Genomic DNA, 16976 nt, shown 5'->3' on the forward strand with positions numbered 1-16976 from the left:
ACATTGAAAAAAAGAACTTGAAATCCCAGCGCAGTATTTTTATTGCAAACAACAGTTTTCATCTGCTGGCTTTTGCTGCCAGAATAAGCATGTTTTCAGTGAGCACAAACAGACTTCTTCAGCTGTGCCTGCTTGCAGTTGTTCCCATTAACTCTCCAAGTGGGTGGTACCAAAGAGCCACCTTTCTGGCATACTTGCACGCAGACACACACATCCACCGATGAGTTTTGGCATTATGTTCTAATAAAAAAAAGACCCCACTCATATGAGAAAGCTCCGTGTGCGTCACTAAAGCTATTTCAGTCTTTGCTGCCTCCTGAGCTGAATGTAAACCGACATTGGTGACTCTGTTCAAATATGATTTCGTAAAAGGAAGTAGGAAGCATGACTTTCAAGCTCTGTGTGAAGATGAGCTAAAATAGTAACAAAAGTATCTCTAGAGAGTAGGAGAGGACAAAAAAAAATTCTCTGAAGCCTACCTATTGGTAAGAAAAAATGGATCTGGCAAGACTTTCTTTTGTACCAGCTGGAGGTGTTAAATTTTCTTTCTCTTCTTTAACATTCAGAGCAGGCATTGGTGTAGCAGGGATACAAAGGAACTGGAAGGATTCAGAAGTTTCCTCAGCAAATTCCACTAATGGCCTCGATCCTAAGGAAAATCACGCTTAAGCTTTAATAGCTGAGTTTCCGTGCAGCGTCACTTATGGCCTGCTTAGAGAGTCCAAGAGGAAGGCTGATCACAGCAGTGGCACAGCGGCTTGTGCGATCACGGCAGTGGCTTGTGTAATGGGCACGTCTCCTTGCTGGCCGCTCTTCCAGGAGGGTGCATGTTACTGTCAGGTGCTGGAGAGCAGCGGTTGTGGTGTTTCCTAGGCAAGAACTTGGTGAGCCAACCCTTTGTAAGGTAGCACTGCAAGCACTGGTAATGGCTGGGCATAATTCATGTTGCTTTAGTCTTGCAAATAGATGGTAAGATGTACTTGGATCAAATAATTTCTCAGTGTCTGAGTCCGTAATGAAGTTTGGCTCCAGAACTACATGTTCTGGCTGGCCACTTCTCTCCCAAACCCCTCAGGAGAGAGATTCATGCTATCAAAAACCTTAATTTAGAAGAGTTTGAATCTCATCATACTACTGTTATACTCAGGCTGCTACTTATTAACTACAATTTTACTGTGTTTTGTTCTCCCACTGTACTTTTGTTTTTCAGCTCCTTCAGTTTGTTGGAAGTGCTGAGTACACAGCAGCTTGCACAGGGAGGCACTAATTCAAAACTTGAGCCTCAGGCATTAGATGGTTATGAGGGCAGTGCTGTCTGCTGTAGGAAAGTAATACAACAGCTGTCTTAACCTGAAATAATAGTATATCACACACACACAAAACCTCCAACCTAGTGGTTAAAAAACCCCACCCCTTTTTAGACCACTCCCATTTAAAACTGGAAATTGGTGATTTCCACTTGTGATAACACTTCATTTGCCTTGTACTGGAGTATAAAATCCAGTAGTTGTTGTCCATTACAGATTTTTATGTCCCTCACTCATAGATATATGAGTGAACCATAGTTCCTGTATGGTTTTGTACCATGAGGGTGGGCAAATACTGGAGCAGGATGCATGGAGAGGTTGTGGTATCTGTCCTTGGAAGTGCTCAAGACTCACCTGGACACAGCCCTGAGCAGCCTGATCTTACCAGACCTGCTTTGGTCAGGGGTTGGACTAGGTGACACCAGAGGCCCCTTCCAACGTCAATTATTCTGTGGTTCTGTCTTGCTACCAGACTTGTTTGCTACGTACACCCACACCAGTAAAAGAAGGCCTAATCTTTGCTGGGAAGTGATATTATTGATCACCACTTTTAGTGACAGCAGGTATACTCTAATTTGCTATTGGGACATCCATGAATTGTCGTTGCTTCCTTAGCAATGAGATTGCTGAGCAGATGCTATTGTTAGAGATTGTCCAATTACTTATCTGTAATGAGGATCCAGCAATAATCAGCATTTAGGACATAAATTTCTTGTGAATTGTTCGTGTACTCAGATGGGTTTGATTTTTGTTTCTTGTGTAACAGATGTATAAATTAGTGTAGAAAATAAAAAATTTAAAACAAGAAAGTTCTTTTATTATTTTTGTTTATTTTTGCATTCTTGAGCTGCTTTTGTGACAGTATATATTTCCTAGCATTGTAAACTTCTTTAAAATAATAATGAAAATCATGTAATTCTGTAAAACATCTAGGTTTTGAAGTGCTTTTGCTTTATATATTTCACTCTCAGTCAACAGCAGGGCAAAATAAAGTGACATATTTTAAGACAGCAGTTATCAGGCCATCACATTGCTATTGATCTTTGTCCTATGTCGGGTATTAACATTGCTTATGGCCCAAACACTATGTACAGGGTTACTCTGTGGAAATAGTGCCAAACATAGGTCATCATCTGACATATTTACTCCCTACTAAGACTACTAATGAAAAGTTCAGTAGTAGTATCATCTTTCCTCAGCTGAAAAAAATTGTGCGGTGTTTTAAATTTTCATGAATGCAAACCTGGTAGTGTTTCGAGAGAGACCCATTATATTCATTACCCAAGAGAAAAATAATTCCTTGCTTTCAGGATAAGGTTACAGGTGTCTGTGAAAAGTGGATATGATGAAGGATGCGTAGCATTATGTAGAAATAGTGAGGGAGGAGACTTGCTTTGAGACAAATTTTCCGAACTTTAACACAGATGCCAACGTCGACAAGCACTTTGTCAAAATGATAACTGAAGTAATTTTCTGAGTCAGTTCTTGGCTTAGCTCGCATTGCCTTCATAAAAGATGCATTCTGATTAGCATTCTGGTTTAATTTAAACTGGTGTAAATGCAGTGTACCTCTACTGTGGGAATGATGTAATAGAGTGAGAAATTAGATGGATCAGGGACCCTGGACACTCATCACCTACTGCTGAAGAAAGTAAAGGCAGCCTTAAGCCTTGCTTGTATTTCTGTAGCCCTAAGAGTCATTGCTTCACATAGGACAACCTCAGCTGTAAAGGAAAATGGTTTGGAGAATGCTCTATTCTGTTTTTCTACATTCTGGTAGTGGATGGGGAATAGAGGTACCTCGATTATCAAGCAACATTCCCAAAATTAGTGGCCATGAGGGAGATGACCTGTCTGTGAGCAAATTCTGTGTCAGAAAATTTGCCTCCTTGGCTGGGATCCGCAGGGGCTGCATCCACTGGGTTTATGGCACAGCATAAAAAGTCTGAAATGAGTTATAGGAAAAAAAGGGTCCTGTCATGTTTTAAGTACATTACTAGAAAACAGACTGTGTTATTTTGCTCTGTTATTGGGTAAATATTTCTCAAATACAAATTCAACGAAGCAGGTGCAAACTCGTTTAAACTGACAAATTGACTGAGACAGATACAATGTGCAAATGCTTGTGTATGCATTCAATACAAGTTAGTAATAAAAAAAGAGTGAGGGAATGTAAGTAGTAGAGTATAATAATACTGTAAATAGTATTGACTTAGTAATGAGGATTGGCATGAAGATGTATAAAGTGAATATAACTTGTGAACCAAAAGGAAGAAGTGAGATCCAGATGGAAGAAGAGAAAATTAAGTAAGGTCTCCCTAGTCCCACTTTAATTTATGTCTGTTACCAGAAGTGTACAGCCAAAGCTGGTTTAACAGTTGGTGAATAAGGTTTTGTTGATTTATATTCTGAGTTTAAATCAGAAGCTGAAATTGGTTCATGAAGAACCCCCATGCCAGAGCGTGTTCCCTGCTGCCCTAGTGGTACAGATGATGGTAATGTTCATGGTCTGGTTATTGTTCTCCTTGTGGGGTTATTTGGTCAGTGGAATGTTGTATTTTTGCAGGGGAAAAAAGGAAAACAAGGTGGAAATGTTCATTCTGAAGATAAGTGAACTTTTTCAGGCTACATTGTTCTCTTGAGAGAGATGAAATGTTAAACTGTTTAACGTCTGGGAGCATCTGTCCTTGTAGTCCAGCCTGTGGATTAACTGAGTGCTAAACTGCCATCACATTTTCATGGAGATTTAGAGAATGAACAGAAAGTGCTTAACTATTTGACCCAGTCTAATTTTAGAACTGTAGAATATATAAGCAAATGCTAGATATATTTTAAAATATACATATGCATATGTCAAAAAAAAAGATTTTTTTTTTTTACATAAGGCCCTAATTACATAACAGCTGGATTTTTTTTTTTAGTTCAAGACAATGTAGTTCAAGAAAACAAGAAGTAGTTAATTTAACAGTTCTCTGAAACTTTCAGAATTCTTTATTTATGTAAAAAAGCTAGCATTTAACTTTTATAAATTAATTACTTTTAAATATTCAATTAGTTGAATTATTGTAGTCTAATCCCATAGTAATTCAGTGTCCCTTTCTACTAGTATAACAAGTATCTAAAATGGGGGACAGCGTTTCTGTAAATATCTGTAGCTCAATATTCTTTGTTTTTCTACTCAGAGTTTTACATTAATTTTTCGATGACAGAAAATGACAGAGGATTTTTTACCTGCTACTTATCTTTCGTGTTAAGATAGTTCTGGAGTAGTTACCATTTTTCTCTTTTTCTTGGGTAGTCAGGTGTTGCCCTCTAATAGGAAATTTTAGATCACTTCTAAGAAGTATGTCAAGGACATTAACTTGCTGAAGATGTCTGTTTGTTGCAATGCAGCAGAGATTTTAAAGTCTTTAGTCAGCCTAAAATCTTTCATCCACTGATACTATTAGGAGTAAGTCACAATACTCTACTGAGCATTTTTTATATTCACTAGGAGATACAGCAAATGTGAGAATGGATAAGCAAGCATATTATCCCCCCATTAGTGTTTGGCAAAGATTGTTCCTTAATATTTCTATTCTTGTTCTGAGACACATTTCTACAATGACAGCTTACTATGCTTCACAAAAAGATTGTTCTTAATGATTTTTTCCATGCTGTACTACTCAATGATGAAGTATTGTTTAGGAGATTTGACAATTTAATGCTTTTTCATATCTGTATTTTCAGTATTGAAATGAGTAATAGCATAGAAAGCATCAACTCTGTTAGTCTGTAATTTTTAAATTCAGGAAAGTTGTGGGGGTTTGTATGAATATTAAAATCCAGTAATTTATGTTATCTTTTATTTTAAGGAAGATACATGATATCACTGAGTTCAGTGCCAGTGTGACTACTTTTTTTCTTTGTGGTGTGCCTAGTTCTGTAGTAGTTAGCTATCTTTTATGTAGGGTAACTGAGTGCTAGCAACAACTGAGAGAATCATAGAGAACTTGAATAAGATACAAATTTGAGTTGCTAGGAAGTGGACATACCTGTGTTGCATCAACACTGCAAGGTTTTTAAATTTATGTGGCGGAATCACCAAACTTTATTTTTTGGATGATCATTCTCATAAATGCCCATTTTCAGAAATGTAATCATGAACGCATAATCGTATCTTGATGCCCTTCTAACAGTTCATCTGTGTAATGACAAGGTGAACTTACTAAGGGCTTATTAAGGGACATAGCATTTACATACTCTAATTTGTTAATTTTTTTTTTTTAATAGAACAGGTGACCTGGAAAGAAAAGCAATTGACTATTTGCAATATTTTAATTGTGGCTAAACACCAAGAAAGACATTGAACTCTTGGGATGTGTTATTTCAACCTGTAAATATATTCAGCTGTATTTAATTTTTTTAGTCTGCTATAGGCTTTCCAGTTTAAATAAGTGCCTGTTTAAATGATACCAGTTTCAGTCTTTAGAGCCCTTCTACCAAACCTTTTTAAAGGTTCTTAAGATTTTTCCACTAATTTCTGGAAGAAAGAACAGATGGGATAAAGTCCTTTTCCAATAATTTCCTGATCATCTCTTTGTACAAATACATATTTAGATCCAGAGTACCACATAAACATGAAGCCCATTCTGCAGTCCCCTTCCAAAATTTATTTCCATTGAAACTGCCTGTTTCACTTCTGGACACAGAGGCTCTCTTGACCCCACTATTATGAGAGAGCGTATTGTTTCTCCTTCTAAATTAAAAAGCCTTCCTAGAATGTGCATTTAGATGTAAATTGTTTGACTGTGGTAGTTCATTCAAATGTGGGCCTATTTAAGGAGTTCTGAAATAGGCTTTATTGGAATCTTGTGGCTTTTACAGCACATTAGACCTAAATTAAGCAACAGGAAACTTTCTCTCCCTTTATTTCCAACTGTCCTTTCCAGGCCAGGTGGCATGATACTGTCTTTAGAATTATTTATATATCTCCCTCATTATTTTATCAGGTATTTTAATGTGGCAGATTTCTGTCCTCTAGCACTATGCAAGTTGTCAGAGTAATCCTGGAAGGAGCAGGCAGGGACTTTTGTTAATCAGAAAAATATAGCACGATTTTTGGTTTCAGGTATTTGGGTTTGCTGTCATGAAGTAAGGGATGCATTTTCATATCCTATTTTTCGAGAATAAATGGAAGCAATTCCTTATGTAGGAAATGAGATACTTTTTTGCTTGTCATCTCAGCGAAAAGACCATATTTTTAGCCAAGCCAAAGTGATGATGGATACCAACTAATAAAGCTAAAATTGTTGTCTGGTAGAAGCTTTAATATATTTTCAGATGAAAAGTTATGTCATGCTTTCCTCCATCACTCATGAGCACCTCGGAGACTCAGTTCACATCTTTAAAAATATTTTACTAGCCGTAATGTGTAGGGACTTCAAACTAGATCATAAGAGCACTGGAGGATTTTGGAGTGGGCTAAAAGTTTAGCCTGAGATAGGACAATGGTGGGTCCCCGGGACACTGTGTGATATCCTCTATCAGGAGAGCAAGCTCAAGGTGTTTTTTGGTGTAGAATAAACCAGAATAAAGGTGGTTCTCCTGTATTCTGGTTGTACCTCTGAGAAGAGTTGTACCTCTATAGCTATAGGCTGAGCTGAGCTGGATGGCAGCTTTTACTACCTGCTTAACCGTACCTGTGCAGAAAGGTGTTCAGCACCGGTGGGGCTTGGAAGGAGAAGCTGTGCAGGATGCTGGAGGGCAGCTGTGGGGCCAGGGGGGCCACTGACTCTTCCTGCAACTGCTTCTTGAAAACAAAACTTGTGAAAATCCTGTAACTCACTGATATCAACTACCAGTACAGGTTGTAGTATGAATTATGGGAACGAGCAAATCTCTCTGTGGCTGGTATGTGGTAACGACCTGATGATCTGAGGGCACATTACTGCATTCTCAGAGTGGTTCTGCAGTGAGATGTCTTGTTTAGGAATCACCTGCAGCTGCTGACACCGCTCCTCCTAATTTGTGATTTCCCTGAAGACTACGTGGGGGCTGTCACGTGCTCCTCTGTAGCTCTGGGTAAGCGCAGCAGCAGAACTGCAAGCCGAGCACTGTATATGGATTGCCAAATGGTTTATGACTTCTAATTATTGATTTGACTTGTTCCAAATTAATTCAGAGCACTACTAGCTGGAAAAAAACTTGTATTCTATCGAATGTGTTGATATTAAATAACTGAGGTAAGTAAATGTGATGTTTCATGATGTTTTACATGGACGCTTTGAGAGTTCTCTGTAATTTTTATGATTTTAAAAAGACAACTTACAGAAAACATCCTCTGTCTATATGTTTGTACATATGTACATGTTTGCTAGGGAAATCTTCATGCTGTTTGTCTTTTGTTTTGCAGACAAAACCTGTTGCATTTGCAGTTCGGACAAATGTTGGGTACAGTGCAGCTCACGATGATGATGTTCCAGTCCCAGGCATGGCCATCTCATTTGAGGCTAAAGATTTTCTTCATGTTAAAGAAGTAAGTAAAACTAGAGAAGTAAGTGAATCTCTCTTTAAGGCTCTATTTGAGTAATAGTGCTACTGTTTCTTAATGTTAAGATAACACTTCACGTTGTCAAAGCACTACACAAATGTTATATAAATAAGGTAACTGTGTATAAGGAACTGAATGTTCCTTGAAATACTGTTCTTATAAAAGCAATGGCACAAATGCCTTACAATCAAATTAGTGCAGTTTGGAAAGCAAGTCTTTTCTTCTCTAGTAAAAATCACTTATTTAGAGCTTTAAAAATCTACATCTGCATATTCAATGATATAATATTTGTGGGGTTTACCATTCTAGTACTCTGAGGGTTCATTGTGATTCAGCAGCCAAGGGTTGATTCTCTTCTATTTGTGTGACTGGATCGCAGTTAACCCCCAAATCCTCAGGTCTCCTTTTTTTCACTGAAGTTACTTCCCTGGCACAGACAGTATTTTGTTAACAATTACATACTGAAGAACTGTTGTGATGTTTCAAGATGCACATAGCAACTGTCAGAAAAGGCGCCTTGCATTTGCTGCATTGGTTTTCTTTTCCTCCAGTTTAACTTTGAAATTTTTCAATTTTTACAGTTTCAAACACCTAAAGTCATTTTCTTTCTCTGCTCCTTGCAAGACAATCCAAAGCAAATAACTTGGTAACTTTCCCATACAGGACCTCCTTAGCAGCCCGCTGTGCCCTTCTGAATGATTCCCTCATTTTATGAGATTTCCCAGCTTCTGGTCATACTCCATTGTGTTTTGTCACAAAATGGTCCATCTGGAAATAGAGGTTTATAGCAGAAGAACTAGAAAGTTAGCTTAAGGATGAGAGCAACTTAGCCATGCATTTGAAATTATGTCTTTGCCCCATTTTAGATTATCAAAAAATCCCTCAGTAGTTATGATTGATGATGCACAAAGATTCTGCTACTGCAGGTGCTTTGTGGAAGCAAGGAACATTCCTAATACACATGTAGAAATACAGGTGGACAGAGACTAAGGAAACAAAAAATGGACTTCTAGTGCCTCCATACTGATGACTAGTGATCATCATTTTCCATATATATTAAACACACAAAAAAGGGATAATTTGGATTCAAACTGTATATAGGGAAGAAAATATGTTTTCTTTCTGATGATAGTGCAAAAGAATTGCTCTATTCTGTCTTGTGACAAAAGTAGAGATGAGGAGGCACAGAGCCTTGGCAAAAGAAAACCATCAGCATTCTCTGGTGAGTCTGGAATATATGGCTCAATTTGGTTAGATTAAATGATTTCGTGTAGTCATCTGTTCCATCTGCATTTCGAACCAGCTGGTAATCTCAGATTTCACATCAAGTCTTTCCCCTGTTTCCATATGAGCCAGAAACACAGTGTTAGCAGATTTTCTGTTATAATTTATGCTTTTTTCCTCACGGCACAACTTAGACTGAAATGTAAATATGCACGGGAGAAAATGGGGAAAAAAAAGTTTCCTGAACTGTTCTGGATCTTCAGAAATGCCTTGGAAGGAAGCTTAGCTCAGCTGAGTTGTTGTATTGTCTGTGGCTACATGTAGCACTGAGGAATGGAAAAATACGTTAAAATGTTCTTGCAGCTTCGGGTGTAATAGAACAGGCACTCTGTGCTAATTGCCTTTAAAAATACCTGGTTTTCTCTCTAAGCAGTTAAGGGAAGTTGACTGTCTAGTGGTGCTAGGCCAGAGCTGGGTTGTGGAAGGGACCCTGCACCTGGGCCAGGTGCACTGCTGGGATGGAGCGGTGGGAAGGGACCCGCGAGGAGTCAGACTTGGGCTCTCTGGTCCTGCGTTTGGCAGCAGCTGTTGCGTCCGGGCAGGTCGAACCTCTTCAGGATGGTGCCCCGAGCAGTGGCCCTGCCCTGCACAGGTGCGTCCTCCCCGTCCATCTTCCATGGCCGTGCCCTGCTCGCTCTCCAGGGCTCTGTATCCCACCAGATACTGCTCCGTCAGTAGTTTTGGTGCTCCCTATAGTTAATGCTGGGAGAACTGAAATGTCCAAACTTTAATTATTTATGCAGATGAAAAGTAAAAAAACCCATGCTTGGCTATAAAATGCAGTGTTGCTTTCATATTTTTTAGCTAACTGGTTGCTAGAAATAAAGAAATCTAAGTTAATCTACGATAACTTTTGCCTGCATAGTAATGCCATATTCGATCAATACTGTGCTCTTCTTGTCTGCGAGGAGTGTTCTCCAATTTGTGCTGCTGAGAGGGCTCAAACAAGAAAAACCTCAGTTCAAAATGTACATGGGCAATGGTGAAAAGTACTGCAATGATTATGAGGGAAATTTATGTTCATTAGGTTACATTCAGTAAAACTGAGTACATATAAAGGTGAAGGATTCCTTCCTGCGTGAAGAAACATGCACTGCATCATAGTCACTCCTGAATCTTTTGAGGCTTTAATGCATGGCCATAATTCTGCTTAGCATTTAATTCATATTTGTGTTTCCCTTGGCGCTCCAAGCACAGGTGAATTACAGAGAATCACTCACCCCAGCCAGCACCTTGAGAACTGGACACCTTGCTACCAAGATTTCCACTACGGCTTTTTAAAATTAGAAAGTATTATATGTGGTATTATTTACTTATAAAAGTATTGTATCCTCCTTTTCATATACTGACACAGCATTCAGCTTTGAGACTTTGCAGGAGTGAATTCCACATGCTTTTATTTTTGTATGAAGAAAAAATTCCTATGGATTTAGCATTCCTATCAATTATAATAAAATTAATGTTGCATAGTAGTCTGTTGTACTGTAGGACAGCATAAAAAAGTAGTGGCTGTTCAAATTTTAATTTAGTGGTGGTTTTTAATTATCTATCTCTTCCTTTTACCAAGTTAATGATACTACTTCTGCAGACATCATGTATACTGTAGAGCAGATCCATATAATGGCAACCTCCATTGGCTCAATTGCAATAGTCTTCCTCTACCTATATTATCCTACTACATAATGCACATGCATATCTTTAGTTAGCATTTTGCAATGAAAGGTTATGATTTTAATAATATGTTTCAGTTTAATACAGCTTTGAGAAAGTGCTATTCCAGCTTAGCTCCCTTTTAAATGTTGGTATTCTTACTCATAAAGGCATCCCACTGGATGAATGTTATAGATCCCCTTATGTTTTGTGAGCTTAAAAGTGCATTCATTTTAATCTTTATTTTTTGTTAGCTAAATATCTTAAAGTTAGTTTCAAGCATCACAACATTTCTGTAGTAGCCAAAATGAAAGATAATATTGCAATTTAGGTTGTGTAACATTGATCCCCCAATGTTGTATTCTCGGTGAAATTAATTCCTTTTTATGGGAGCCCACACATTTTACATGTTTTACTCCTAACTGTACACTTATTAAAATTACTTATTAAATAATTAAAAATGCACTATAATATATACATTCATAGCTTCAGATTCAAGAAGGCAACTTCTCTTCCCATTCAGCTGTTCTCTTACAGTTTCATAAATAATCCAAATTATCCAAAATTCATATTTGACGGTAGTTATTGCTATGGAACTCCTAGAGTATTGCATGTGGGGCCATACATAACAGTGACCTATTCTCATGCAAAAATGGTGAATAAATAATACAGGAAAAAGCAAATAGTTCTGCTCTACACACCTCTGCAAAACAAACAAAAGCCCCTGTGTGTGTATGAATCAATATTATTAAATTAGTCATCTCATATAGCTGAAATTCAGTTAATTGGACTATATCTTGTGCATTTGTATAATTGTAAGGTTTTTTAGTTATCCAAAGATATACATTCCTTGTGGATCTATCACAGTATGTTTAAGATGCAGATCACATGAGCTGTATGCAGTAGAGCATATATAAGCAGTGGAATGTAGTCATATTTCAGAAGATTTTAGTGGGTTCAGAGAAGTGGGGGAGTTTGAGAAGTAGTATTTTTTATTTTAAATAGAGAACTGAATATAATGGCATAAGAAAAATAGATTATTACAGAGCTGTAAAAATTGTTGCAGTGTGTAGGAGCAGATCAGAAGAAATGTCTGGTGTCCACCAAGGAGAAACATCAAGGGAGAACAAAAGCAGGTATCATGTATGAGGGGAAAAGACTGTAAAGCAGAAAAAAATAAAGATGGGGAGATAGGTGGAAATAGCAGCCAGGGAGAATCATGGAGTCTATGGAGAAAGGTTTCTGCCTAAGTACTGTAGCATTTTAATAATTTGCAAGGTATAATTATTTTAATGTATTTCTGAATATTAACACAATTCTTCATTGCCATAATAACATAGTACAGTGATTAAGAAGAATTACATAAAATCGCTTAGCTGCAAATTAAAAATAATAACAAAATGGTCCCAAATACAGTAATTTCTTAGTACATGACTTTTTTTTTTTTTTTTAATCTGTAGAAATTTAATAATGACTGGTGGATAGGACGGTTGGTAAAAGAAGGCTGTGAAATAGGATTCATACCAAGCCCAGTCAAACTAGAAAACATGAGGCTGCAGCATGAACAAAAGGCAAAACAAGGAAAATTCTACTCCAGGTAATAACAACAAATCATTAAAAATAGTAGCATTGACTGTGACACAACTTGGAAGTTAATGCTGTTTATGCTATAGTTCTGTTTAATTATTGTAATTGGCAGCTACAAACATTTTGAATCAATGAAGGAATTAATATTTATTTATAGAATTAATGTCATTGCCATTTGAGAGAGAAAGTAGATATTTAGATTGGTGGTCTGTGGTGGCCTACAATGGCTATTATTCCATTTTATTTTCATAAAATATTTGCAAATATGCATTGCAGTTAGTACATTTACTATGTGCAAGCACAATTTTTGACTTAAAAATCGTTCTCCCTGAATTCTTTAGCATGTGTTACTTCTTTTCATGATCTTGCAATTTCTAAACACTTTTAAAGCTGATTTTAGAAATTACAGAAAATGTTAAGGTGATTTTATTTGTAAGCTGAAGCCAGTGCCTGTTAGTTAGCTCTTAGGGAAAAAAATGTTTTGGTCTTGTCAAATTCATTGCCTACAAATACAGCTTTTAAGAATATTGCATTGTGTGATGGAAGTTTCATGTCAAGTCATTTGTTGTCTCTGACTGCAGCCATCAGTACCTAAAAATAAAGATTCAGTATCTAAATGTATTGAACAGTACTGCAAGATTGTAATAAGGTCATCTTTACTGTAGAATTCTTAATAAAGTAGTTTTCCAGTAAACATTAACGCATGTGGAAGCAAATGCCGCTTGCTTCCCTTTGGGTATATTGGAAATAAATATTTCCAGTATGTCTGAGCGGGATGGACCTGGAATTGAGAAAACAGCTGGGAAACATTTGGGAAGGCAGAAAGGCTTTCCTACTTTGATAGGAAGGGCAGCAGTGTTTGAAGAGTATGTCTGCACAGGAGGAGACCAGGGTGCTGAAGTGCTCACATGCATTCGCCAGCTGTGAAGTGCCTTCCCTATGAGCATGCTGTCCTCAGCAGGAGGATGTCAGGTTCCTTATTCCTCTCGTGACGCTTCTGATATAGCCAAATCTGACCCAGTGATTTGGTCCCTTTCCAAATTGTAAAGGCTTCCATTCTCCATAACTTCTCACTGGAGGTAACACTGTCCTATGCCACAAATGCATTTACTTAGTGCTTATTAATATTTTAAGATGGAGAAAGTGGAAACTAGTACTATCACATGAATTATTTGAAGAGCGAGATAGCCTTTCTTACATTCTTTTCAGTGCTTTTCTTGTTACGGTAACTGAAATAAAATGACTAAAAATATTGTTTCATTTTCACAACTTGGGTAGGTTTTCACAAAGCAGAACTTGACAAATCCCTAGACTGCTTTATCTTCATTTGAGAGACTTTTTTTTCTTCCTAGGTGCTATTTGGTATTGAGACAGCAAAAGAATTTGTACTTTAATTAAATTGAAAACATGTTAGGCAAACACTCTATCATTTTCATTAGGGAGCTCTTAATAACTCTTCTGTTAAAGGAAACGGATATGCTCACTGGCTTAAGAATTATTCTTAGTAATAACTAGTAATATTAATAATTAGGTATCAGTAGCCATATTAATAATTGGATCACATTAAGATCATGAGGTAGTGAGACCATATGCAGCAGAACGAAGTTGCACAGCAGAACAAGGAGCATGATTGATGTTTGCAGTTCCTCAGTCCTCAAAATGTACACACATTTTGTGTAAGATGTATATTTTATACCTCTGCCAGAAATACCGTTTGTCTCTCGGCTAGCAGCTCATTTAGAAGGCAGGTAATAAATAAACTAGAATAAATACTGAGAAAGCTATGAAACTTCAAACTAATGTGTTGCTTTACTCCAGTAAATCAGGAGGAAACTCTTCATCCAGTTTGGGTGACATCGTTCCTAGTTCCAGAAAATCGACGCCTCCATCATCTGGTGAGTAGGTCAAGAACCCTTCGGTTTACAGACTCATGCACCTATCTGTTAAAATTTGTGTACATTTAGTCCTATTTTTCTTATTCCCTGTACTTCACAGGTATAAGGCTGGGTGGTTGTGTTGCCCTATAAGGCTGCTTTGGGTAGGTTTGAAGTAATGGAGTCAATGCCATCAGGAAATGATAGGGCTCTTAACAATGCACAAAATTCCCTCTTTGCTTTTACCATGGTGTTTTATAGCAAAGACATAATAAAATTATGAGACTGCGTTGCAGTAGGATAGTTAGAGGTTTGGTCTGGTGTGAGCACTCCTGCTGAACAACAAGTACCTTCTGGTACAGGAGAAAAAGCAGCAATAAGAACAAAAATTCCCAAGAGGTTTCTGCAGTAGCATCAAAACCAGCATTATTTTATAATAACAGGAACTTTTAGTTTCACAATTCTGATAAGGATGTGCTTCACATAATTCTAGCATACTGGATATTTTTTGCCTTTTGTGACAAATTTTTCACAAATATTGTTTGGTATTTAGAGCATCAACAGACAGATTGAACTTTAGTTAGGTTGGATTCAAGAGGTATGAAGCAAATACATGGTGAGTTAGTGGAGGAAACTGGCATTAGCTCCTTGAAAAAAGCATAGCAGAAGATTACCAAAAAAAAAAAAAAAAAGAAAAAGAATTCTACTAAATTCAGCTGCTGCATTGCTGGATGTTTTATCTTCTCCTGAGAGAGAAAATGTACATTTTGAATACCCGAATTCAGAAAATATTAATGAATGTTGCTAGTGACTTGTCTATGGAGGCAAAGACATGTATTTTCCAATCATATTAGTTTATATGGAGCCTGGTCTACAGAGCAGTCATCTTAAAATGATCCTAAAGATTTTAAAGTATTTACATGGACATTAAGAGAGACAGAGGAATTCAATCAAGTTACGGTAGTAGCTTCATTTGATTAAATTAATTGAAAAATACATCTGTCTTTCCTGTGAAACCATGAATTTGTTTGTAACAACCAACTTTATTACAATTGCAGTTCGTTTATCAAAATTCCGCTTAAGTTCCCTACCTCTCTTCTTTTGGGGGAAGTATATTTTTAGGTTACTAATACGTGTCCATCACAAGTCTGTAGAACACACCTTAATCTTTTATTTCATGATGGCTTTAAACTGTCGTATTTACTGGTAAGGCCCACTTTTTCAACAACTACATTTTTGCAGTAGAAGTGTCCATGGATCTATGTTGTAATTTTATAGTTAGAGCGTCTGAAATGCTATAATATTCTTTTGTATCCTAAAAACAATTGGAGATCAGTACATATGAAATTTCCAGAATGTTGCACAGAATTTAGAGGTAAGGGAACAGGTCGCATGCTTAGGTTACCAACTGACTGATTGCTAGCCATCCTGTAATTTTCATTGCATTGAATCATTTCTTCAGACAGTAGTTTTCAGAAACATGGTTTTCTGGAGAAAGAAGGAAATCTGGTAAAGTTTATTCAGTTACATTGAAGATTTGGAGAATATTTATGAATAGTGCACATTAGCTTATTCTGTGATCTTAAGATTTTGGGGCTGCAGGGGTTTTTTTTGCTTATCTTAAGACATCCCAAGAAGGGGGGAAGAGGCATAGTTTGTGACTAACACAAGAACTCAAGTGACTTTGAAGTACAGTTCAATTATTATTCCCAGGCCTCCTCTTTTTGAAAGTATAATAAATGACAAATACATAAATTATTTAGTGAATTGAAGAGATCTTTTTTTGACTTTGAGTCAGGGATTTTTTTTTTTCAATATAAACTAGTGCCACAAAACCAAAAAAACCAAACAAGATGAAGAATCAGTGAAAAACAAATGAAAAGGAGGCTCATCACCATTTAAATAATCAATATTATATTGATATAGTAATCAATCCATACAGTGTCCTCATGGACCACCAAACAGGATGAGGATAATGGTGAAAATTACTTTGAAAAAATCCCAATGAACTAAAGATAATTAACAGTAAAAGAACTATCACGAAAGATGTTACATAGTGTGAAGACTGAGAATGAAAAAAGGAGATATTGATATCTAGCTGATCAAATGATGCATTTCTTTTTTTCAGGAAAAACTTAACAACCCTGGTTTTTCTTCACTGGCGATTTTAGTTGAACATAGAACTGAAGGAGTTTTACTATGCCTTATTATGAGTGATTTATAGAATCTGTGCTGGCCTGTATTCAAGAAAAGATAATGTTCTTTTTATACTTATGAAGAGGATGAAGGAACAGTGTTGCTAGAAGAAAATGTTACATGATTTCTGTGGCTGTTTTTAGGAGCAGGAGTATAGAAACAGGGTGCGGATCTACTTACAGGCTTTCCTGGCAAGGGCAGGCTCAAAGGCACAGTTCTGTTATTCAAGGATTGTCAGGCATCATGGCATTTGATCTGTGGATAATTCAGATGGGAAAATATACTTTATTCAAACAGAAGAGATCACTGTCCCAAGTGTCTCTTAAATCAGTAGCTGCACATAGGCTTGACAGAAATATTTTTGTTGCATAATTTAATAGCACATACCACTGTATTAGTTGATGTCCCACTCATCAAGCAGCTGAAAGCAGGTCACTGAGGTGGTTTCATAATAGTTTGCAATGATTAATTATGGGTTTGGATAAAGTCAATGTAAATGATACTGCTTACAGATCTATTTAGAGTTAGATTCAGTTCAACATAATG

At 37.0% G+C, this 16976-nt stretch overlaps 1 protein-coding gene across 13 annotated transcripts in view; it reads left to right on the plus strand.

The window, feature by feature from the left end:
- Positions 1-16976, plus strand: part of CACNB2 (calcium voltage-gated channel auxiliary subunit beta 2) — a 268848-nt gene that overhangs the window by 213017 nt on the left and 38855 nt on the right. For all 13 annotated transcript variants that reach the window (XM_052803851.1, XM_052803857.1, XM_052803758.1 and 10 more), the window contains 3 exons: positions 7702-7824; positions 12234-12370; positions 14179-14255. In XM_052803851.1, the coding sequence (XP_052659811.1) occupies positions 7702-7824; positions 12234-12370; positions 14179-14255 (337 nt within the window). The remainder of the gene's footprint in view (positions 1-7701; positions 7825-12233; positions 12371-14178; positions 14256-16976) is intronic.

This window comes from Harpia harpyja, chromosome 1 (genome assembly GCF_026419915.1).
Source record: "Harpia harpyja isolate bHarHar1 chromosome 1, bHarHar1 primary haplotype, whole genome shotgun sequence".
In the NCBI taxonomy this organism is placed as follows: domain Eukaryota; kingdom Metazoa; phylum Chordata; class Aves; order Accipitriformes; family Accipitridae; genus Harpia; species Harpia harpyja.